Here is a 25,811-nt window from a genome sequence, read left to right as displayed (position 1 = left end):
ATTGTCTTATAATCTAATGCCACTTTCTATGGAGAAAAAATGTTGGGTTCTCAGCAATAACCAGTCCCCAGAAAAAAAACTCAGATGAGAAGGGCACCCATATAGTTGTAGACACTGAAACACCTCCCAGAAGGCCCTACAAATTTGAAGCTGGCCACATACCTGCTCCTTAAGGCTGTTTACTTCCATCTTTTCCTTCTCTAATGAAGCTTGTAAAGCCTGGACAAGTTGCTTCATCTGGCGATCCTCCTCCTCTTTGCGCTGCAAAACTGCCTGGACCTATGTTGCATTGTGAAAGGATGAGTAAGAAGAGATGTCAATTCCAAACACTGGGGTCCCCTACAGCTAGTACCCATGGAGAGTCCAGTATGATGGAGCATATCATGATGCCATCATAGAAAAAGGAACAAACTAGGGAAGGTGGGAAGCCCATCTGGGCTCAGGAGTTAGCTCAGTCGATAAGAGTGATTGCCTAGTATGCATAAAGCCCTCACCTCCACCACTGCATAAAACAAAACAATACTAGGGGCTGGAGAGATGGCTCAGTGGTTAAGACCATTTGCTGTTCTTCCAGAAGACCCTGGTTTGATTCTCAGCATTCACATGGCAGCTAACAATTGTCTGTAACTCCAGTTCTAGGGGACCTTAAGCCCCCTTCTGGCCTCTGCAGTCTTTGTACAATATGGGTACATTTACATACATACAGGCATTATACTCATTCACATAAATAAAAAATAAAAATAACAACAACAACAAAACAATACTAAAAACCAGATATCATAGTACATGCCTATAATTCCAGGACTTGGAGGTAAGTGGATCAAAAGTTTAAGGTCATCCTTGGCTATGTACTGAGACTGAGGCCAGCCAGGGGTATATGATTTCTGTCTCGAAAATTAATTAAACAAACAAATACAGAAGTCTGAGCTTCATAAGAGTGTGGTTATATGGCCACATTTAAGAATACAGCTGATGGGGCTGGACAGATACAGCTGATGGGGCTGGAGAGATGGCTCATTGGTTAAGAACACTGGCTGCTCTTATAGAGGACCTAGGTTCAGCTCCCAGCACTCACATGGTGACTAACGAACATCTATACCTCTAGTTCCAGGGGACCTAATGCCCTCTTTTGGCCTCCACAGGTATTGTACTACATGGGTAGACTTACAATGATGAAGGCAACACACTCATACACAAAATATTTTTTAAAAATTTAAATCTCTGTGAGTTCAAGGTCAGCTTAATCTACATAGTGAGTTCCAGGCAAGCTATGGCTACAGGTAGACTGTCTCAAAAAGACCAAAAAATAAAAAATAAATAAAAGAATTCAACTGAGAACCTAAAAGAACGGTGCACATTAATCATGGGATACAAACACATGCAAGGCAGCCCAACAAGAACAAGAGTGGTGTTAACTAGGGCAAAATGTAAGCTAACTACATTTTAAAACTCTCCCCAAAACTACGTAATTCATGGCTTAGATGTGACATGGCCCTTAGAATGCCATTCTGAAACCTTCAGAGCTGCCTTCCAAGCACTGCAGAACCTAAGGAACTAAGAGGTCTACAACGAAACTGCAGGCGGGGTTCACATTCCAGTTCTGAGGTCTTAAGGCAAGTGTCTGCTGCATAGGTTCCCACTTACAACTGGAGAACTGTCTGACCTGTCCCACCAGGAGCCACCGTGCAAAGGGGAATAATGAACCTGGCACAGTGAGCTCAAATTTACACACAGAGCCCAGCTCTACCCTACAGCTAGGGGGATCCAGGTTTGAGCAATGGCCAGGTTCCTCTAAGCCTCTGCTTCCTCCTAAAGGGGTATAGTGTTCCCCTAAAAGTGGCAATGACTCGATGTGATGAGACATCACAATGCACACAGAGCATATAACTCTCCTACTGCTCCTGGCAGATGGATCTGAGCACCTGTAGATTCAGCTGCACCAGATCTGCTTCCCTCTTGGCGAGTGCAGTCTCCAGGATGCTGTTGTGCTCCCGCAAAGCTGCGTTGGACTGTCCAAGGCCAGTGAGCTTCCCTCGCTCATGTTCTAACTCCAGAGCCAATTTCTTATTCGATTCCTCAAGGCGTTTTATCTTCCTTCTGAAGCCTCTGGATTCTTGAAGCTGAAATATACTAGTACCTGTCACATTTCATGCCCTGGGCAGACATGGTGACACATGTCTGTACTTCTCTGCACTTGGGAAATAGAGGCAGAAGGATCAGTTCAAGGCAAACCTGAGCTACAGGAGATCTTATGTCAAAAGTTAAAAAAAAAAAAAAAGTCAACTGAATCTGGTAAGCGATTTTTAGTAAGAAACAGTTAATACTAATGGATAGCACAAACTGCCCTTGACTTGTGACCTGACAGGCTATAGTAGCCACAGTGGGCTGCTCTCCTGGGTTTCAGGAGAAGCTGATCAAGAACTGCTCATGGTCCTGGACATACCACTTGGAAGTAGGCATGAAGCCTCTAGGCTATCTCAGCAGCACCTGTTTTAGGACAGGATACTGTGGCTGATAGAGCACATAGCCCTAAAAGGATTGGTAACTTCCCAAGGACCCAGCAAGGTAGGCAGTGGGGTAGGCCAGAGATTGGTGCTAAGAGCCCTTAGTGACAATGCTAGCACTGGCTGAAGTTAGAGCAACAGACTCCCTCTGAGTTTTCAGTTCTTTGACAGGTTTGGGTTGGGTTTCTTACTTGTAATCAAAGCATTCTACCAAGAAAAAGAGCAGAAGTATCTAACCTTTGGACATTGAAAATACGACACTTTCATCTACAAACATGTTTGGATGGATTCATAGCTCTCCTGGGATGCGTGTGGCATATGGGTCACAGGGTGGACAACATCTGGATTAAGAGTGTGGGTCCCAGTAGTCATTTTGTAACTATAAAAGTGTTAACTGGGACCGGGTATGGTGGCGCATGCCTTTAATCCCAGCACTTGGGAGGCAGAGGCAGGTGGATCTCTGTGAGTTCGAGGCCAGCCTGGTCTACATAGTGAGTTCCAGGTCAGCTGGGGCTACAGGGAGACCCTGTCTCAAAAAGACAGAAAAAAGAAAAAAGAAAAAAAAAGAAGTGTTAACTGATGTCATCCTTGCTAAAGTACTGGCAACAGTTTGTTCAATCTACAATCTAAGAGTGACCAAGTGTTAAGCAGCAATGCAACTCTGCCTGGCAATGCAGGTGTTACCTCATCTTCCAGCTCCAGCACCTTCTCCCGGGACTCTTCCAGCTCCTGGCTAGTCATTGCGATTACCTCCTGCAATTCCTTCTCTAGCAGCATCTTGCTCTGGCCAACATTCTGTAGCTCCACCTCCAGAGCACGGATCTTCTCCTGAGAGCCAAGATGGGAGGCTTGTTTAGTCATCAGTCCTTGCCTCCCTCAACTCTCACAGCACCTCCAGGTACGATGCTGTGCAGACTCAAGTCTGACCACATTTTGTTTTTTAAGTTCTTTACTACATTTATTTATTCTGTGCATGTTTGTGGTATGGTGTGTGAGTAGAGCTCAGAGGATAACTTAAGGGAGTCAGTTCTCTCCTTCTGCCATGTGGGTATGCGGATTGAACTCAGGTCATTAAGCTTGGCAGCAGGTGTCTTTACCCACTGAGTCATCTCCCACTCAGTCTTCCAGCCCAAAAATGCACCCTTGCTCACCCCCAGTGCCTTCTGCAAAGTTTTTCCACTCTAAGAAACACTGCTTCCTATCCCCTCCACTCTTACTGCATATCTCACTACGCTGTCTCTGTGCACACCTCCACCTGTGGGACCTAAAACTACACAGAGAAGACTGGTGGGCAGAAGCAGGTCCTGCCACAGCTTCTCAGCCAGCAGTCAGATTTCTATAGGTCAAGGAAGCTTCTCCCAGGACACATACAATATTATATGTAAGTCACTAAAGGTCTAGTGATAGACCAAACAGTTTGCTAAAGACTTGTTGTCTAGAGGCTTGACAAATGGCTCAGTGGTTAAGAGCACTGGTTGCTTTTGCAGAGGACCCAGTTTCAGTGCCTAGCAACCACATGGCAGCTGTCCAGTTCCACCGCCCTCTTTTGGGCTCCATGAGCTTTGCACAACATGGGTGCATTTACATACATGCAGGCAAACACTTATATAAATAAGACAAATATTAAAAAAAAGAAATGTTGTCTATGTTAAGATGTGATGCTGCATACTTGCATATTTAAAATCTCAGCTACTTAGTAAGCTGAGGCAGGAGGACTGCAATTTCAAGGTCAGCCTGAAGGTAACTTGGTCAGACTGTCTCAAAATGTTTTAAAAAAATTAAAAATAAACGGGGGGGGGGGTGACAGTGCAGCTCAGTGACTTATAAGGATTTTAGAGCAAGAAAATGTTGATAGAATGGCCTTTTGGCACACTCAAAGGAGTCATAAGGACAGGGGGAAATGTGTTTACCTACATGAAGAACAGGGTCACTGCTGCCACCAGTGCTCTGAGCTCTTAGCTGGTTCAGCTCTGCATCTGCAGCCTCTTTGGCAGCCAAGGCCTCCTGCAGGCGGCGGCTGAGGATGCTCACAGCATTTTCATAGGCCTTGTGCTTAGTCTTCATCTCCTTCTGGGCACTGGTCAGATCTGAGCCCAGCCGCTTCATCTTCTGCTTTTGTTCTGTGATAGCCCTGGGAGGTGAGAGACAACACAGGCAGCTGAGAACCCAGTTCAACCAACCAGCTCCCCAGCCTGTGATCCCAAGTGCAGAAGTCAGTTTACTCTCCAGAACTGGGCAGTTTGGACCTCTGGCGCTAGAAGCCACCTTAGCTCAACCCCATCCTGTCTCTTCCCAGAACCTGGTGGTCCCTCAGGATGACATGGGTAAGTGTATACTTGCTCTAATTTGGCTACGAAAGGGGAAGAAATGTCTGCATCAAGAATCCCTACAGGGCCAGAAGGACAAGAAAAACATTGTGATTTCACTGACCACATCTACCACAATCAGACCTGCCCTCTTAGAATAATTTAAAAATGACCTTGTGCTGGGTGTGGTGGTATACACCTGTAATCCCAGCACCCAAAAGGCTGGGGCAGAAGGATTCTCCTGGGCTACATAACAAGTTTTAGGATAGTCTAGGCTAAAGAGTGAGCCCTCAACAGAACAAAGCAATCTTGTGAGGGAAAAAAAAAAAAAAAAAAAAAAGCACAAGCCAGTCAAACTGAATACCTGTATCATTCTTCCTAAAGGTTAGCAACAAATTTGGTGATGAGATTTGTGAGGGTATTATTACCAGCTGACAAAAGTCAGGCAGCACAGGATGTACTATGGAGTGAAGAGGTCCCAAAGAGTTAGGAGTCACTGCCCACACCCGTAATCTCTGCACTTGGGAGACTGAGACAGGGTAATCACAAGTTTCAGGCCAACTTGGGCTATAAAGCAAGATCTTGTCTTACAAAACAACCCCCAAAATAAATAAATAAATAAATAAATAAATAAATAAATAAATAAATAAATAAATAAATAAATAAGTGGCCTTAAAGGCTGTTAGCATTATGTGCTAACACATGTATATACTGGCATGGGCTGTGAGGGCCATAAAAGAATATGGTAGATAAATGCCAAAGTGTCAGTCCTAGTGAGGGATCAGGAATTGGAGGATATTGCCACCAGTGTGTGGTACAAAAAGTCAAAATAAAAACAGGCGAGTTTAGGACTAGAGATGTAGATCAGTGGTAGAGCAGTACCTGCTTAGCATGCTCAAAGTCCTGGGACTGATCCCCAGCACTGGGTGAGGGAAGTTTCTGTTAAACAATTCTTCAGCAAATCAACTTATACATTTGGATAAATATGTAGGAAAAACAGCTGCCAAATCATGATGGAACTTTAAATTTAGAAATTGCTCCAGGCTAGCTTTTAATGGGCCCAAGCTCCTTTTCAATAAGGTTATATGGGGAATGCAGCCACATGAAGATTGCCCAGGCTCTTCCCTATCCTCAGCACAGCTCAGGTAAGTGTGTGCTGCTCACAGACTTACTTCTTGGCCTCTTGCTGCAGCTCTTCTATTTGTTTCTTTAGTGTCTCATTCGCTTCGGTAAGAGCAACCATCTGCTCTTTGTCAAACTGCAAAGACTTTAAAAGAAAGAATGTGTGGTAAGTACAGAGCTACTCACTGCAGACATCAGCATCTGATGAACACTTCATGAGGTCAAAAGCATTTCTGGCCACTGTGTCCAGAGCATCAAAGGCCTTCCTGAAGCTAATGTCCTGGCAGGGAAGACAAGTTAAAGAAAGTCTAGGCTGTGATGCCTCATAAAAGGAACAAGCAAGGTGTTGCTGGGTGAACACTTGGACACACTACCCTTATAGGTGTGCTACCTGTCTATCAGGATCTTGGTCTGGTCCTCCTGAGGGTGCAAAATGGAGCCTTGGGTCTAGCATCCTACCTACCACTTCTCAAATTTCTCATCTCAGGAAGTGTTCCTCATCTGGGATACCTAGCTGGTTATCTAGACTGAGAGCTCTACTTCTACATTCAAGTCATCTCTAACCTCATCTTGTCTGTTCAACAACCAGCTACCGCCTCCCTCCTGGCACCAGCTCCCACTGCACTCATTAAACAGCTGGCTATGGAACCCCCTTAGCCCCTGTACACTGCCTGAAGTCAGGGTCTCTGCAGAGCATTCTCCCCTTTCTGCTTGGTGCCAACCTCACGGAGTCCTCAGCTCAAACACTGGCTGCAAAGAGCCTGTCACAGGGTATTATCAGGTGCTCAGCCCTCTTTGTCCTTTCACGTGTCATCACAGCCTAGACTTACCTGGGCATTAGCTTCAGGAAGGCCATAATCTCCAGACTGTGGCCAGTGCTCCCTGTCCCACCTTATACACAGTTAAGTCCCTAGCACATCTGGCTGATAACTCAACAGAATCTATCTAATGCATTCCACAGACCTGTAGATGAGTCTCCATTTCATCTCGTTCTTTCTGCACTGACTGAAGATGACCCTCAAGATCCACCATCTGCTGGTGAACCAGGGACACCTCCTTCTGCAAGCGTGATTGCTCCACTTCCACAATCTTCTTCTCTCCAACCAGCTTGATTAGTTCCTGTCTCAGTTCCTTCATCTCTGAGTCCAGCCGCTTCTTTGTGGCTTTCAGCTCGCTAATGAGTTGGTCTTTGGAAGTGGCATCTCGCCGGTAGGCCTCTACCATTACCTGTAGGACAAGGCACAAGTTATAGGCCAGTGCCCCAGTAGGGTCTTACCCAGGGAATAAAATGGCTAAAATAAAAATGTTTATCATCAATTTAAGGCATTAACTTCTTTCCCCCACAGTACTAGGGATGGAACACAGAGCTTCAAAAATGCCAGGTGAGTACTCTACCAACTGAGCTACATCTCCAGCCCTAGGGCATAACTTTTTTGCACTAAAAAGACACATTTCTTCAAATCTAATGCTACCCATTGAGAAACACCAATCGTGATAAAATGTCTGGATGTCTGTCACACAATGTGACTATAAACTATGCTCCAACCAATCTGGACATCGCATGAAGCATCCCATTAGCCTCCTGGGACTCCCTATCTCTTCCAAGTAATCTCACAAGGTCTTCCTTTGTTTGGAGTGTTTGGCTTCTGATAGGTAATGGCCTATTAGGCACAACTGAATTTGTTTTAATGTTGTACCATGGTGAAAGCTTTTCAGAACTTTTAATATATTTTATTTATTATTTTTATGTGTATGAGTATATTGCCTGCATGTAGGTAAATGTACCCGTGTCATGCAATGCCTGCGGAGGACAGAAGAGGTTGTTGGATCCCCTGGAACTGGAGTTACGGACAGTTGTTAGCTGCCATGTGGGTGCTGGGATTCAAACCCGGGTCTTCTTCAAGAACAATCAGTTTAACCAGCTTAACCGCTGAGCCATCTCTCCAACCCAGCTTTTCAGAACTTTTATACAGCAAACACAACTTACATACTGACAACAATGCACAACACACACAGCTCTCAGGAATGATACCAAAAGGGTCATGACAGGTACCACAATGGCAGATGCTACATGCCTTGGGGGGATCAGAGATCCAATCTCTCACCAGAGTTAAGGGCATGCTGACCTTACAGACTGTGATGAAGAATGGAGGACATTGTAGAATGAGTACACTGCTCTTAAAAAGGTTAAGGAAGACCATGAATGCTTCTTTCTTTCTGACAGATTTTGTTTTACTTAATCAAACGGATTACTCAGAGATACGCTTGATACTTGTTTCCCATGTCTTACCTTTTGCTGAAGAAACTGCTCCTTTACCTTCTGCATCTGCTTTTTCAGGGAGGCTGTCTCCTGCTGTAGGTGTTCCACCTACAAGAGAGGTTTGCACAAAGAAGGCATGAGAGCTCCAGGCCTGTGCCCAGCCAGTGGCATTTCCTAAGAGCCAGCCCCAGCAAGTGCATGGAAAAGGGTTTGCAATCTGGTATAGGCTGATGTCCCAAGGGCTATTCAGGCATGGTACATACCCAGCATCCTCCCTCCTTGCCACTTAAAAGCATAAAGACATGGCAAGGGGCAGAGGAGTGAGAGAAAGGACAAGGAAAAGAGTGTTCTAGAGTAGGTAGCTATAAGTCCTTCCTGGAATAGTCAAAGAAACACCTTCAGCTTTGTGGGCCACATGTCTGTTGCAGCTTGTCAGCTCTGTTCTTAAAACAGGAAAGTAGCCACAGATACTACATAAAGGAAAGAACGAACCTCAACTTAGAAAACCCCACATCCTTGCCACCTCAAGTGTACTAGAGGTACTGTCTTTACTATCTGGGAGCTTGTGAGAACTGCTGTCTCAGGCCCTAGATGGAATCAGATCTGCACACAGAGAGCACCCAAGGACTGAAGAACATATATATGAAGTGCTACTCTAATAGAGCAAAAAGCTTGTTTCTTTTCTGTATGTTGATTCCTAACCCTGGAGCATGCTAGGGAAATGTTCTATCACTAAGTCACGCCCCAATCCAATAAAAAATGCTTTGGGAGAAGTCCCATGACACACTGTCAGGGCTCTGATGTACTCCGTATGGAGGGCACAGGTCCATGGCACATGATAGAGACACCCAGGCATGTTACATGACACAGTCTGAAGTGGCAGTGAAACCACGCTCACCTGGCACCATTAAGAGGATTGCCTGGGATCATTATCTTAGATGTAAAGCAGTCAGAGAACCTGCTTAGGGACACTGCCTCAGAGATGGCAAAAGCTTGCTGAGGGCCAAGGTTTTCTATTAGAAATGATTTCTCCTCCAAAATCAAAATATGCTCCACAGCTGGGTATGGTGGCAGAATTTTTTAATCCTAACACTCAGGAAGCAGAGGCAAGCGGATCTCTATGACATCAAGCCAGCTTCGTCCAGAGCGTTCCAGGCCCACTGGGGCTACAGGGAAACGCTGTTTCCAAAAAACCAAAACAAGCTGGGTGTGGTGGCACACGCCTGGTAGCCCCAGCACCTGGGAGGCAGAGGCCAGCAGATCTCTGTGAGTTCAAGGCCAGCCTGGTCTACATACTGAGTTCCAGGACAGCTGGGGCTACAGGGAGACCCTGCTTCAAAAAGACACATACATAACACAAAAAAACCCCAAAACAAAACATACTCCACACAAATCCACTTGAGCACAGCAAGCCAGTTTTCCCTACAATCTGGAGGTTATTCTCAGATTGTCCTTCAGGAATCCTGAGAATGTTGTTTTAGACATGTCTTCCATTTCCTCCTGTTACCCTCTGTCATCTACATCTGGTCTAGTCACAATTCTACAGAGGAATGAAGGCAAAGGGAGTAGAGATCAGTAAATCCTGAAACCCTGTTTGGACAGCACTGTCTGAGACCCCTAGGCGCCTACACATGCACATTCTAACCAGACAGACAGGGCAGCAAGCACTTGGGCAGGCCAGTGGTTGAGGGGCAGCTGTTTCCCAATTAGTCTGCTTTGCTGGCTCACCTTTCTTTAAGCAAATCATCATAATCCAAGGGCACTGAAAAGTAGCTTTGGTAACACAGTAAAATCTCAGCATGATAAATACTGTCCAGTGTCAGCTGAGGTCCCTCTCAGCAAACTAATAGTCAGAGAACTCTGACAATCGCCCTAAATTATTATCTCTAAGAGAAACAGTGATCCCTAGTCCTTGGTCCTTACACAGCAGTATTTTCAGGTAGAATCATTTCAATGTTACTTCCACTTCCTGAACAGTCTTTTGTTTTTTTAAATCTTTTTGAGACAGGGTCTCTCTTATAGTCCCAGATGGCCTAGAACTCACTATGTACACCAGGCTGGCCTCAAACTCAGAGATCCTCCTGCCTCTGCCTTCTGAGCGCTGGAATTAAAGGCATGTGCCACCAAGCCTGGCCCAACATCCTTCTTTATACTCTATTTTTTACTGATCTGTCGATATCTGGCAGCATTCAGTTGTTAAGACACTGGCATTGCCCATATAGGGCCAGCCTATAGACTGTACTCTTACATACCGTGACCCTGTATGAAAACAGGTGGGGCCTAGTATGAGCTATCTGCCCTACTCTGCACACCATTTTACACCATGACTAGCCTGCTCCACGTAGGCAGAACAGCAAAGCCAAGTTTACTGCATCTTCTCCTCAAACTGAGAACCACATTGTCAGCAGCAAAAACTGGTGTTTTTGGCAAATACATTAAAAAACCCCCCAAACAAAACTCAGTTTCCCAGTTCTGGTTCCTCCATACCCAGTGGTTAATGCAGCAAAGGAGCACAACATAACCCATTAAGCTCCCTGTTCTAAAACACTCCCCCAATGGTCACTCACATTCACAACAGAATGTATCCCAGAGAAGAATTAATTTGTGGACTTTCATAAAATAACTGTGCTACCTGGCTGGACTTGACTGCCAATTCTTGTCTCAGTTGCTCCAAAAGTCCTGATGTCTCCTCGGTATCTTCCTCCAGATGTCTCACTCCTTTGTCGAGTTCTTCCTTGTCAGTTCTGGCCACCTGCAGCGCCACCTCCAAGACAATCTTCTCATTTTGCAGGAAGCGAATTGTGTCCTCCTTGGAGGTAGCTTCCCCCTGCAGCTCCTCCAGCCTTGCTTGCAACTCATCATAGTGTGTGTGCAGATCATCAAGGGACTGTCCCTTGGCCTGTAGAGCCTCCTGTGTCAAGGTGAGCTGCTTCATCACGTCTAGGTGCTCCTGCTGCAGTGCTGCAAGCTGCTGGTCTCGTTGCTGCAGTGTCAACTTCACCTGGAAATAGGTGATAAACTTAACATGTCCTCTACCCTGCTTCAAGAATTTATACAAGATTTAAATAATTTTGAGGGACTCCTTTAAGGGTCATTTTTATGCAAATTTTTAGTAGAAGAACATGAACAGAAGCAAACCCATGATCAGGCTGTTAACAGAGTAGTCTGATAGCAACCCTTCAAATATATTCAATAAACAACCCAAAACAAACCTGTACCACTGACATAGCCTGATACAAGACATCATAACACAGGCTACATGTAGATGGTCCTGGGACATGCATACCAGGGTAGGCCCATGTCCACAGAGGCTTCTGTGAGCCTGGGGTCCAGAGTGGCAGGAGCTACTTGCCTGTTCCAACTGTTGCTCTAGGGATGCTGCCGCATCTGCCACCTTCTGTAGCTGCTCCCGTTCACCTTCGAACTCTTCTAGCCTCCTCTGGAGGTCCTCCTCCACCATTGTCTTTGCCTCCCGAATCTGGACAAAGGCTGCCTCCTGATCCAACATGTCAGCCTGGACCCAGGAAACATTTTCTTTTAAAAATTTATTTATTTTAGCCAGGCATGGTGGTGCACGCTTGTAGTCCCAGCACTTGGGAGGCAGAGGCAGGTGATCTCTGTGAGTTCAAGGCCAGCCTGGTCTACATAGTGAGTTCAGGATAGCTGGGGCTACAGGGAGACCCTGCTTCAAAAAGACCAAAAATATATATATATATATATTTTATGTGTATGAGTGTTTGGCCTAAATGTATGTATGTGTGCCACATGTGCCTGGTTCCTGCAGAGGCCAGAAAAGGGTGTCAGATTCCCCCTTGAATTAGAGTTAACTAATGGCTGGAAGCTGAAATGTAGGTGCTGGAAACCAAACCTAGGTCATCTCTAAGAGTGGTACATACTCTTAACTGCTGAGTCATCTCTCCAGCTCCAGAAACAATGTTTTTTTGTTTTGTTTTGTTTGTTTTTTGGTCTTTTTGAGACAGGGTCTCCCTGTAGCCCCAGCTGGTCTGGAACTTGCTATGTAGACCAGGATGGCCTAGAACTCAGAGATCCATGCCTGTCTCTGCCTCCCCAAGTGCTAGAATTAAAGGTGGTATATTACCACCACACCTGGCCAGAAACAGTCTTTTTTTTAAAAAGCAGGAAAATTTGATTACCAACAATAGACTGAAAGTCTCACACTTTATAGGGAAACCCACTGCTCTGCAAGAAGTCCCTTGTTCACAGCTCCATTCTGTCTATGAACTACAAACTGAGGGACTTAGAGTACATTTATGGTACCTGTCTACTTACCACAATAGAGGCCAGGCTACTCAGGACTCTTATCCTAGCTGATCCAGACCTGTCCCAAAAGACAACCAGGCAAACAACCCTCCTGGCAACTTAAGAGTCTGAGATGGAAGGAGGATCATTTCAGACTATAAGTTTAAGACCAGGTGGACAAAAGAAAAATAATCAAGTTGAGCTGGTGATATAGTTCAAGCAGAAAAAGCACTTGTCTAACATACATGAAGCCCTGGGACTGATTGCGAGCACTGCATAAAACTCAATGTGGTGGTACATACTTGTAATCTTAGTACTTAGGAGGTGGAGGCAGGAGGATCAGAAGAAGTTCAAGGTCTTCCTTGCTACATAGTGAGTTTAAGGCCAGCATGGGCTACATGAGGTCTCCATCTCAGTCTGTCAATTTTTTTTTTTTTTTTTAAAGGATCACGTACTGCCGGGCGTGGTGGCGCACACCTTTAATCCCAGCACTCGGGAGGCAGAGGCAAGCGGATCCTTGTAAGTTCAAGGCCAGCCTGGTCTACATAGTGAGTTCAAGTCAGTTGGGACTACAGGGAGACCCTGTCTCAAAAAAACCAAAAAAAAAAAAAAAAGGATCATGTACTAAATGAGCCTCCTTCCTGGCCATTTGTCATGGAAGGATAGATCAGGAGCACATCTCTCCTTTTGAAGTGTTGAATATCTAATAGTCTCTTTGACAAGACTTCTACTTCACATTAGTAAAAGTAAGCCAATAGGGACCATGGGGCCAACTATGGCATTTCTTAAGAATTTGATTATACAGATAAGACCTGACATCTTGGTACTTTTAAAAAGATATAGGCTTTAGCCGGGCATGGAGGCAGAGGCAGGCAGATCTCTGTAAGTTCAAGGCCAGCCTGGTCTACATAGTGAGTTCTAGGACAGCTAGGGCTACAGGGAGACCCTGTCTCAAAAAGACAAAAAAAAAAAAAAAAAAAAAAAAAAAAGATACAGGCTTTAATGACATTTATTTGTGGTATGCATGTACATGTGGGGCTTAGAGGACAACTTTCGAGAGTTGGTTCTCTCCTTCTACTATGTAGGTCATGGATATTGAATTCAAATTGTTAGGCTTGGCAAGTATTTTACCCACTGAGCCATCTTACTGCTCCCCCCACCCTCTTTTTGAGACAAGGTCTCACTATGTAGTCCCAGCTAGCCTCAAACTCACTATGTAGATTAGGCTGGCTTCAAACTCAGAGAGATATATCTCCGCCTACCTCCCAAATGCTGGGATTAAAGGGCTTTTAAAATATATATATATAAAGTCACTAAGTAGACCAAGCTGGTCTTGAACTTGCAAACTTAGAATGCTGTTTCTACTGTTTCTACCTTCTAAGTGCTGGAATTATAGGTATATACTCTATATACTACCACTCCCAGCTCCCAACTTTGATACATTTCTTTCAAAAAATAAATTAGTTTATAAATCCAAAGTATTTTCAGTTCTTTACTGAGCTCTTAATCATTTTGGTTCTCAACATGCTTCTCTTCCATCATCTATGAGCCAATGGCTGTCCTATGTTCCATATGGAAAAAAGGGCAGGTACAGTCAGGAAGACAAAGCAGAAAAGGCTTAGGAAAGCTGATTTCCTGTGTATCTATGAAAGGTTAGGATCAAAAAAGGCCTAGGAAATCATTCAACTCACAATAATCACTTTGCACACTAAATATTTTTTTTTTGGTCTTTTTGAGACAGGGTCTCCCTGTAGCCCGAGCTGGCCTAGAACCTGCTATGTAGACCAGGCTGGCCTAGAACTCACAGAGATCCACCTGCCTCTGCCTCCCATGCCCAGCTTTACACACTAAATTTTTAAAATATTTTTTATATTTATTTATATTGTGTATGTATATGTGTGTACACATGCCATGGTGTCCATGTGGAGGTCAGAAGACAACACACAGAAGTTGGTTTTCTCCTTTTACCATCTAGGTTCCAAGAACTGAATTCAGGTCAACAAGATTGGCAGAAAGCACCTTTACCCAATGAACCATTTCACTGGCCCCTAACTAGATATTTTACATGGTTTTTCTCTTCTTTGCTTTTTTGGTAACAAGGATACTAAGCAAATGTTTCTATTTTGTAAAAAAAGAAAATTAGGGCTAGAGATATGGCTCATTGGTAGAAAGCACTTGAGTAGCATGTACAAGGCCCTGGGTTCCTCTCCAACAATAAGAAAAAAAGGAGCTTGAGATATAGCTCAGATGGTAGACTCACTGCCTAACATATATGAAGCCCTGAGTTTTATCCCCACACTACATGAAACTAAATGTGATGGGACATGTCTGTAATCATAGTACTAAGGAGGCAGAAGTAGGAGGATAGGAGCTTAAAGTTATCCTAGGCTATATAGAAAGTCTGAAGCCAGCCTGGGCTACAAAAGACCCTGTCTTGAAGAGAAAAGAGAGAGAAGCAAAACCTATACTCAGGTTAAGAAATTACCTAGGAGTTGGGTTGGGTAGGGTGGCAAACACCTTTAATCCCAGCACTTAGGAGGTATAGGCAGGCAGATCTCTGTTGAGTTTGAAACCAGCCTGGTCTATATAGTGAATTCCAGGATAGCCATGGCTACATTGTGAGACCCTGTCTCAAAAAACCAAACCAAACCAAACCAAACCAAACCAAAATCATCTAGGGTGTCACAGAGAACAGGATTCACGTTCAAGCCAAAGGCACTGCATTTCTCATCATCTAGAGATGATGTGTAGAGGAAGCTGGCAATAATGAAAATGCCTTCAGGAAGACACTTTAGGAGGAACTGACTGAGTACAGGCTGAGTGCTTGCAGACAAGCAAAATCTTTATTATCACTGGACTTAGAAATGCTGTCTAACCTACAAATATACTTAACTGTCTCTCTCCCCATCCACTCTGTGGTTAGCTCTGTCCTCAGCTGGCAACAACTTACTGGGCTTAGAGAAGAGCTTGAAGGTACCAAGGACACTCAGGTCAGACAAGGGGTAGAATCCCCAAATGATGAACAATATCACTGCACATTATTCAAAAGCACGCTTTTGTGTGTGTGGGGGGGGGGATGTTGGGCATGTGTGTATATATAGTTATATGAGTTTGTGGTGTGTGTGTGGATGTATGAACTCATGCATGTGCGGACAGAGGCTAGAGGAAGACACTACCTTATTGTTCTCCACCTTGTTGCCTTGAAACAAGGTCTCTCACTAACCTGGAAGCTTGCCATTTTGGCTACTATGACTGGCCAGTGATCTCACAGGCTCCTGTCTCTGCCCCTGCAATGCTGCAGTTATAGGCAACGTAGTCACACCCAGCTTTTTTTTTTGGTCTTTTTTTTGAGACAGGGTCTCCCTGTAGCCCCAGCTGTCCTGGAACTCACTATGTAGACCAGGCTGGCCGCGAACTCACAAAGATCCGCCTGCCTCTGCCTCCCAAGTGCTGGGATTAAAGGCATGCGCCACCATGCCCGGCTCGCCCAGCTTTTTATGTGGGTGCTGAGGATTTGAGCTTAGGCCCTTATGCTTGCACTTCAAGCATTTTTATTCCACTAAGTCATCTCCCCAGCCTCAAAAAAATATTTCTGAAACACTCTTTTGAGTAATATTATACATATGTAATATATATGTGTGTGTGTATGTGTATATGTATATATGTATACACACATATCTATAAGATACACTTATGTTTACTTATATGTATTATAAGTATGTATGTATACGTCTTACATTTGCCATCAAGACACAAAGTTAGATTAAAAACAATTACTATCACTGCAGCACTCACCTCAATGCTCTGAAGTTGAACAGCTATGCGCTCTTTTTCCTTGATGGATCTGTGCTGAGTTTCTGACAGCTGGTGGGATAGGGACACATTCTCAAGCTTCAGGTGCTCCAGCAGGCCTGCTTGGGTCATCTGTCCAACCTTCAAAGAAAGACCCACAAGTTAAAAGCAGCTTAACATTAGGCATCAAGGACAGACCAGCCTATACCTAGTCACTGGGGTGTGTGTGTGGGTCCTCTACCAGCAATGGCTACTGCTACTGGCTGACCATCATAATGTCCCACAAGGCAGGGAAAGCCCTGTCTTCTTCATCTCCAATCCCAGCAGTCATCTACACAAACCCTCTGCCAACCATGGGTCATCCCATCTCTAACTTGGGTCAAGTGATAGAGTTCTGTATGCCTAAGGGATCTGGGAGCTGGCTATCTAAAAGTCAGGGCTTCACAACTGAGAATGTGTGGTTTGGACATGACCTACACTTGAGTTCCCATCCAACGTACACCTCTGAATTAACAAAGTCCCACTGGATCCCCACAGGCTCCACAGATACTCAGGGCCTAATCTGACTGACAATGTCCTTAAGAAAAGGAATCCAGTCCCACAGCCCCCAAGGGATGAGGAACAGCAAAGAAACACAAAATATGAAGACACTTAAGCAAAAGGCCTGTGACAAGACCTTCCCTACCTTGTGTCCAACCCCAGTAGACCTTCCTAGACTGGCAGGATGCAAGGTGGGGCAGAATGGTGGGGCTCAGATCTAAAGAGGAGCTGCACAGAGCAAAGGAGGAAGTATAGCACTTGCTGGGCTTATGGTTTAAAACAAAAAGAGACAGGCTGTAGCTGTTCTGCATCTTCTAGCCTGTTGAGTGCTCATATGAACAGAAAGAGGTAGACAGAGACAGAAGGAGCATGAAGAACTCTAGTTACAGAACACTCAACCTATGTGCCAAAAAATTTTGAAGGAAGCAAGATTCTCAAACTACCATTGATTCCTCTTCTACTTTTTTTAAAAAATATTTTATTTACTGTTTTATTTTATGTGTATGAGTGTAGGTAAGTGCACCCATGTTGTGCAATGCCCACAGAGGACAGAAGAGGCTGTTGGATCCCCTGGAACTGGAGTTACAGACAGCTGTTAGCTGCCATGTGAGTGCTGGGATTCGAACCCAAGTCTTCTGCAAGAACAGTCTTCTTAACTGCTGAGCCATCTCTCCAGCCCCTACTTCTATCTTCCAAATCATTTCCCAAACTTATACAAAACTCCAACTTCTTTGAGTATTATATGCCTCATAGAATATACAGAAGCCTGAATATATTAATTAGCATAGCAATTTATGTCTAAGTACACTGTAAGTACAACAAAAGCTTTTCTATATAAAGAATATCACAAGAAAGAGATCCAGTTTTCTATATGGATCTGTGGCTTAAAAACGCATAATTTAAATTTAAGAAAACTTCTTTCTTGTGTATGTGCAAACTCTAGATCAAAAAGAAAAGGGACATTTGATGGAGTGCTATTGTACATTCTCTACTTGAAAAAGAAAGCCTCACTAAATCTATACTATTTTATCTGGAAAAATAAAAGCTGATAGCTACATTTTTATTTTAATTTTTGAGACAGGGTCTCCCTTATAGCCCAGGTTGGCCTGGAACTTGCTATGTAAACCAGGCTGGCCTCAATCTCACAGAGGTCCACCTACCTCTGCCTCCTGAGTACTGGGATTAAAGGTGTGTATCACCATGCCCAACTAGGCAAAAAAAAAAAAAATTTAAAGGCTAACTAAAAGTGCTCTTTGGCACTTTCCACCAGTCTAGTCAGCCAGGCCCTGACCTTCAGAGTAAAATGTATTCAAGCAACTTGGTTTCCAAAGAATGCTGCCTAAGTAAAGGGGCCAGACAGGCTTCATACTTAAGTACTCACATACACCAGTGTTAATATTTCCAAAGGATACACAGATCAACACATACAAATTCAGAGACAATGTCCCCTACAGGAGTTGGAAGCAACAGTTCACATGGGCAGCTGGGGCTAAGCAGCCAGAGGAAGATGAAACTCCAACTAGGAAGGACCACCTGCCACACTTTGTCACTCAAGAATATCACAAGAAAGAGATTCAAATCAGGGAGGCGGGAGCTGCTGAGGCAGAGGGACGGGGGTAGGATGCTAAGGCACAGTACATGTGGGCTTGAGGTCAAATGAAGAGTTACTCTTTGGAGAAAGAACTACACTAGCATAAGGAGCATGGGCCAGTCCAGAGTGGGGCATTTTAGAGTAAGACTCAAGTAAAAAACTGGAAGGTTCCTATGTCAACAAAGTCAAGGAGGAAGGAGTGGGAAGTCATTCAATAGGATGGGTGTTGGCTCCCATGTAATCAGCAGATGCTTAACAAAAACATATCCATGAAAAATAAAGCCAGAAATAAGTTTTCCTCATTTGCCTAGCTTTAAACTTTTGATCTTCCTGTCTTAGCCTCTAGAGTACTGGGATTAGAGGTATGTACCACTACATACCTCTGGTATGTAGTACATACATTAGAGGTATGTACCAGTTTAGAACACCTTTGTAATTCAGGGAAAAGCATTTGCCATATCCCTGAAAGGGAGTTCCTGTACTATACCTGGATGTGGGCCACCTCGCCTTGTAGCCTGACCCGGGCCTCCTGGGCCAAGGCAAGCTGCTGCTGGTACCACTGCCGAGCATGTTGCAGAGATGTGATTTCAGCCTGTGATGCTTGTAGCTTGCTGGTCAATGTTGTACGCTCCAGCTGCACTTGCTGAAGCTGGCTCTGTAGGGCTGCCATCTGCTGCCGCAGGTCATGCACTGAAAGTAAACAAGCATAGCCAGCTCAAACTAACCAGCCAGGAAAGCCACTGCTCTGAGTGGACACAGGGCCTAAAGTTGGATTCTGCAGAGAGAAGTAGAATAGCTGATATGGGCTGTTCACAGTGGCCATGTTCTATAACGTCACCACAAATGCAGCAGTGGCAGACACAGAACTGTTCCTAGACGGATATGGGGTTCCTGTGAGTCCCTAGATACAACAGTCCTATTAACTGATGAAAAAACATATCCATTTATTTACTTGTGATTCTGTTTAAACACGCCTTATTTAATATCTAGTAAATTATCTATTAGTTACTAATTATTCATATATTATCTTAAGTTATTATCAATGACTATTGAGCTCGCTGCCAGCAGCTTTGTAAGTCAACTACGTCTTAGCAAAGTTTCTCTAACAAAAGTGTCTTCTTCACACAAGTTCACAGCCTCCTCACACACAATATTGGTGTTTGGAACCATTTTAAACAGCAAAATCACCCCTTCCCCAAAAAAGCACACAACTGGAAGTGTAGCACCAAACAGACCACAAAATGGACACTTGTTAGCAGTTTGAGCTAAGCATAAGACTTGAGGGCAAACAAGAAATCAGAGTATCACCTTGTATCATGATGCTGGAAGCACACACTTGATATCCAGTCCTCCAATTTTGCCAATATGACCATGTCCGTGAACAACCATATAAGTACTATGAGTAGAGTTTTGGGATTACAAATAAAATTAAGATGGGAAGAAAATCTAGTTACAGAATATGCACAGGCTGAAAGCCAACTGTGTGTACATGAACCTGCCATGCCACTGTGGTTCTCATTTCTAAACTCCCAGTGATAGCAATATGCCATAAAGAAACAACAAGGGTCTTATATAGATGATTCTTCACTAGCACTGGTTTGCCATAGGGTAAGCTCTTAGCATGAGCAGGACAGGAAGAGTGAGGAGGGGAGATAAGAAATTACTGACAACTGGGGCTGGAGAGATGGCTCAGCAGTTAAGAGCACTGACTGCTCTCGCAGTGGACCCAGGTTCAATTCTCAGCACCCACATGGTGGCTATGAACCGTACTTGACTCCAGTTCCAGGGGAATCCGAAGCCCTCTTCTGACCTCCGCGGCACTGCACAAGGGTGCAATTCACATACATGCAGGCAATACACTCATATACATAAAATAAAAATAACATTTTTTAAAAAAGAAATTACTGACAACAGATAAATCAAAGTACAAATAATATCAGATATTAAAATTTTTTAATTATACCATTAATTTAGGAAACAATTTATCTCCTAAAGATATTTCCAGCCCCCATCCAGGCCCCTATTTTTAAAGTCTCTATGTGGCATAGACTTGCTAAATTGTCCAACTGGCCATGAGCTTTTGATTCTTTTGTCTTAATCATCAAAGTAGCTGGGGCTACAGCTATGTGCCACCAAACATGGGTCATGTATTTCAGATTGAAAAGAAAAAAAAATAAAGATGACCAGATATTGCGGCACAAGCCTATTGTCTGCACTCTGGAGAGGGGAATCAGGAGATCAAGAGTTCAAGGTCATCCTCAGCTACATAGCAAGTCCAAGGCTAGCCTGAGCTACATGAGACCCTGTCATAAAAAGACAAAGGGGGGTGGGCACTAAGATTTTTAAAACACTTTTTATGTGTATGAGTATATTGCCGGCATGTGTGTAAGTGCACCCATGTCTTACAATGCCCGAGGAGGTGAAAAGAGGATGTTGGATCCCCTAGAACTGGAGTTAGAGGTGGTGGTTGGCTGCCATGTGGGTGCTGGGAATTGAACCAGGGTGTTCTTCAAGAGTAGCCAACACTCTTAACTGCTGAGCCATCTGTCCAGTCCCAAGACTGTTTTAATTGAGTTCGTGATCCCTTATCCATAGAGGTTCAAGTCCAGAGTAGTGAGAACTCAGAATGGCAACAGTGTCCCACACCCAAATCACACATGGCTGGTAGGCTACAGCTCAGTGCAGGAGCCTTTGTAGTAGACACATTCAGGAGCTCATATGAAGTCCATTCTGCTCCCCAAGGAGCACTGGTTCAGTGAGGTCATGCAACCCCCAAAGGAACAAAATTAGCATGTTTATAAATTTTTGGAATTTTTTCCCTAAGAGACTTGGCATCATAAAACGCTCAAAGACAAAATTTTATAGCAATTAAAAGAACTTTTTTATGCAGAAGGATTTTTCTCTGCTCTAGTGTTGGAACTGAGGTTCTGAAATAGCTGCTTATCACTCTCCTTCAAGTCATTAGATGTGATGGGCATCCCAGCCACAGAAAGGCTGCAGACATGGCCCTTCACAGACCTGGACAAGAGCCTCGCCTGAGAAGCCTGTTCTTTTGTGTCTTAAGGCCTTGTCTTCAATCTCCCCACCTCACTTTCACCCTTTCTTCCTCCTTCCTCTTCAAATAACATACTAAGTACAGGCAGGAGTCCTCGCAGTGTCCATGGGTGTCAGGGTTTGGCTCAATTGAAGCCTGAAAACAGAGCCTCTCTATGACCATATGTCAGTTTCTTATAATTCTCTAGGTAAGCCCTGGAGAGTTACAGACCAACACACTGAACAGATGGTCACTAATCAATAATACAGGCATTGCTTTAAAATATTTTTTACACTTTATTATTTTTATGTGTATTGTCTGCATGTATATAAGTATGCCATGTCATGCAATGCCAGCAAAGGTCAAAAGAGGAAGTGAGATACCCTGGAACTGGAATTAGGGATGGCTGTTAGTTGCCATATGGGTACTGGGAACTGAACCTGGGTCCTCTTCAAGAGCGGCCAGTACTCTTAACCACTGAGCAACTCTCCAGCCTTGTTTTAAAATATTTTAGATAGCTTTTAAAATTGCCAGGAATAAATGTAGAATAAAAAAATCACAGCTCCACTCCTCCAAATAACATTGATTTAGGGGGCAGAAAGAAATAACTTCTGATCTTCAAAGGTCCAAAGTTAATCTCTGAGATCTTAGTTTACATCCCTCATAAAAAAATGTACAAAAATCTCAGGAGTTCAACCAAAATTCTATTTACTTTAGCAGAGACTCTATTAATTTTAAGCTATTGTGATCCTGAAGCTTCATTCACATGATACCAGTCACAGACTTCAGAAGTCACACTTGGGCTGAGGACCTCACCTGTATTGTCCTTGCTGAGGATGTTTCTCTGCATGTCCTCTACTTTGGCCATCAGCCTCTGATACTGCTCCTCTGCCACCTGCAGATCATTGTTCGAGGATGCCAAGCTGGCATTTTTAGCTTCCAGCATGTTCTGTAGGTCAGTCATGGCTCGCTCCAGATCCCAGCAAGACTGCTTCAAGGTGTCCACTTCAGAACTGAGGGAGTCCTGCTTCTGCTGGCTGCTATGGCTATGCTCCACCTGCACTTGTAGCCTTGTGCTCAGGGCAGCAAGCTGGGCCTGAAGCTCAGCCTTTTCCTGAAGCGCCTGAAAATACCCCCAAATAAAACAATGGCTTTCAGAAAAATAAGCCACTCCCATCCAGTGTTTTAATGAGACTGTTGAAACATAATCAGTGAGACAGAGAAAACCAAGTGTTTTGTGAAACACTCTATTCAAAGACCACCTAGTGCTGGGGATGGTGGCACATGCCTTTAATCCCAGCACTTGGAGGCAGAGGAAGGTGGATCTCTATGAGTTCAAGGTCAGCCTGGTCTACGTAGTAAGTTCCAGGCCAGCGAGGGCTACAAAACAATAAAATAAAATAAAGACAATCCAGTCATTCAGTTATGTGAGTTAGCTCCCTCCATTCCCTACCTCCACCCAAATACCAGACAAGTTGAGAGATCCCTAAGAAATAAAAGCAGTCAGACTCTGATCAATCAGGAAAATGGGTCCAAAGCATTTGCAGGAAAATGCTGCTGTTATGAAAGGGAGATTCCAAGGGCTTAAGCCATACATAGATACAGGAATAGCCCTGAGTGACTACAGCAGCAATGCTCACAGGACAGCAGAAAGAGAAAATGGGCCCCAGGAGCTATATAGAAGACAAATAAGGGCTGGGGGACTGAGCTCAGTGGTAGAGTGCTCGCTTAGTATGAACCAGCACCCGAATTTAATCCCTAGCACCACAAAAAAGGGAAAAATAAATGAAAAAGACAAAAAAAAGTCACAGTTACTAACTAGCACATTCTGTTCACTATAAGTTTATCTAGGGCTATGTGTAGAACCAAAAACTCAACAAACTAAGGAAAAATTAACGTTGTAAAAATAACATGTTTGACAGGCCAAACAAAGACCCAAAGGAACTGAACTGAATCAGTAAAACTCAATAGGATTTTATTTATTTGCAGTGCTAGAGACTGACCCCAGGGATTTGTGCATGCTAGAGTGAAGGCACTTAGCCTAGATCACAAACCTGAATATACAGAGGAAACACAAATGGACCTGATAGGTATAGAAAATTGTATACAACCCAAAATACCCTTAAAAAAAAAAATCTCTGAAATCACCTTTGAAGATAGATACCTCTCTCCCTCCCTCCCTCTCTTTTATGCTTGTCTTTAGGAAAACAAGTTCATCTAACCACACACAGTCTCAACCACTGCCCTCATCCTGTGGCCTGTACCCAGAGCCTCAGGTCAGGCCTCTTGTGGTCTCTGTGTGTGTATTTTCCCCTCACAAAGCATACAGTTGAATTCCCCTAAATAGACTTACTCTCTGTTGACAGATTAAAAATCTAGTTCACTGCTTTTGAAAAAAAAAAAAAAAAAAACCACACAAAACAATCCACAAATGTTGGCTCAGACCTCTAATCTCAGTCCTTAAAAGGTAGATTTCAAGGTCATTCTCAGCTACAGAATCAAATTCAAGGCCAGCTGGGCTACATGAGATCCTGTCTCCCCCCGCCCCTCAAAAGCACACAAAACAATAAACAAAATCTGAAAAGAGAGAAAAATGATTTTTAAAGATTTATTTTATTACTGGGCATGGTGGCTCATGCCTTTAATCCCAGCACTTGAGAGGCAGAAGCAGGCAGATCTCTTATGAGTTTAAGGTAAGCCTGGTCTACATAGTGAGTTCCAGGCTAGCTGGGACCATAGGGAGACCCTGCCTCAAAAAGACAAAAAAAAAAAAAAGAGATTTTATTTTATTTTATTTATGTGTATGTATATGACTGAATGTGTGTATGTGCATGCGTGTACAGGTGCCCACAGAGATCAGAAGGCCTTGCATCCTCTGGAGCTGAAGTTTTCAGGTGGTTGTAAGCCACCTGATGTAGGTGCTGGGAACCAATCCTGGATCCTTTGGTAGAGCAGCAAGTGCTCTTATACTGAACCATTTCTCTAGCCCTCAAAATAAAAACCAGATATAGCAAAGTTAATATCAGAAGAAGCAATACATAGGCCAGCAAGATGGCTTAGTAGGTAAAGATACTTGCTGTGAAGCCTGACAAACTTAAGTTTGATTCTTGAACCCACAAGGTAGAAGAAGAAAGCCAACTCCCACAAGTTATCCCCTGAACACCACATGAGTTCCATGGGATATGCTCCCAATAATCTTTAAAAATATTTTTACTCCCAGGACCTAACATTCAGCATATGTTCCTGGCAAATCCCAATGGAGACAAAGGGAGAAACTAAGTCACAAATAAATTAGTACAACTCTGTGTGGAGTCAATACACCAAGCAGACAATCTGGCTTGTGCTGACACAAATTATACTTAAGGGTATCTGTAAAAGTATATACAGTGAAGAACCACACATTCTTTTCAAAGACTTGGATCATCAAACAACAATCAGACATCCCTTACCTGACTGGCTTCTAATGACAAAGCCTCCAGCTGTCCTTCAAGCCTCATTTTTTCTTTAAGAATCTGCAACATTTCATCCTGCGTTTCAGCAAGAGAGCTCTCTATGGACACACTGGGGGACAAAGTATAAGGTCAGGAGGTGAGAACATAACGGTTGTTAATCTTCCTTTACCCTACCTCTTACTGATTTCTACACATGCTTTTCTGCTCCCCTGAATTTTTTTTTTTTTTTTTGAGACAGGGTCTCCCTGTAGTCTTAGTTGGCCTGGAACTCACTATGCAAACCAGGCTGGTCTCGATCCTAGAGATCCACCTGCCTCTGTCTCTGCTGCCCAAATGCTGGGATTAAAAGTGTGCACTACCACACAAGGATTTCCCCCAGTATTTTTTAATTTGCTCTTTTCTTTTTTTTAAAGACAGAGTCTTCTACCAGCCCAAGTTAACCTGAAATTGCCTATGTAGCCCAGACTGATCTTAAGATCCTCCTATCGCAGCCCCTGAGTGCTGAGATTACACACAAGTGTGCACCACCAACACCCAGCTTTCCTCCAAATTGAAAAAGAAAAAGAAAAAAAGCCTGAAGGAGTTAGCTGGAGGTCAGGTTGCATGGCTGCTCACAGCATGCTGTCACATGCTAAAGCATGCTCTAGAAAACAGGGACCTCTGAGCATCTAGGCAGCCTTAAGAGACCGGTCTGTATAAACATGGGAAGATAGGGCAATTTCCTTTTTTAATTTTATTATTTTTTAAAAAAGATATTTTATGTGTACGTGTGTAGTGCCTGTATGTAGGTAAGTGCACCCATGTCATGCAATGCCCGCAGAGGACAGAAGAGGCTGTTGGATCCCCTGGAACTGTAGTTACGGACAGTTGTTAGTTGCCATGTGGGTGCTGGGATTCAAACCTGGGTCTTCTGCAAGAACAGTCAGTATTCTTAACTGCTGAGCCATCTC

At 43.8% G+C, this 25,811-nt stretch overlaps 1 protein-coding gene across 6 annotated transcripts in view; it reads right to left on the bottom strand.

The window, feature by feature from the left end:
• The window catches only part of Golga3 (golgin A3), a 48,041-nt gene that overhangs the window by 7,605 nt on the left and 14,625 nt on the right, over nt 1–25,811 (bottom strand). For all 6 annotated transcript variants that reach the window (XM_008853718.3, XM_008853719.3, XM_029556450.1 and 3 more), the window contains exons 6-18: nt 24,859–24,970; nt 22,226–22,532; nt 18,863–19,065; nt 16,248–16,385; nt 11,545–11,706; nt 10,825–11,193; nt 8,223–8,300; nt 6,896–7,159; nt 5,983–6,077; nt 4,419–4,635; nt 3,189–3,332; nt 1,923–2,120; nt 163–279 (exon numbers count right to left, since the gene is read on the bottom strand). In XM_008853718.3, coding sequence (XP_008851940.1) covers nt 163–279; nt 1,923–2,120; nt 3,189–3,332; nt 4,419–4,635; nt 5,983–6,077; nt 6,896–7,159; nt 8,223–8,300; nt 10,825–11,193; nt 11,545–11,706; nt 16,248–16,385; nt 18,863–19,065; nt 22,226–22,532; nt 24,859–24,970 — 2,404 coding nt within the window. The remainder of the gene's footprint in view (nt 1–162; nt 280–1,922; nt 2,121–3,188; nt 3,333–4,418; nt 4,636–5,982; nt 6,078–6,895; nt 7,160–8,222; nt 8,301–10,824; nt 11,194–11,544; nt 11,707–16,247; nt 16,386–18,862; nt 19,066–22,225; nt 22,533–24,858; nt 24,971–25,811) is intronic.

Source organism: Nannospalax galili, unplaced genomic scaffold (assembly GCF_000622305.1).
Source record: "Nannospalax galili isolate Female #2095 unplaced genomic scaffold, S.galili_v1.0 scaffold566, whole genome shotgun sequence".
Lineage (NCBI taxonomy): Eukaryota > Metazoa > Chordata > Mammalia > Rodentia > Spalacidae > Nannospalax > Nannospalax galili.
The sequence above is the reverse complement of the archived record's forward strand: the minus strand, read 5'-3'. Positions and strand labels throughout refer to the sequence as shown.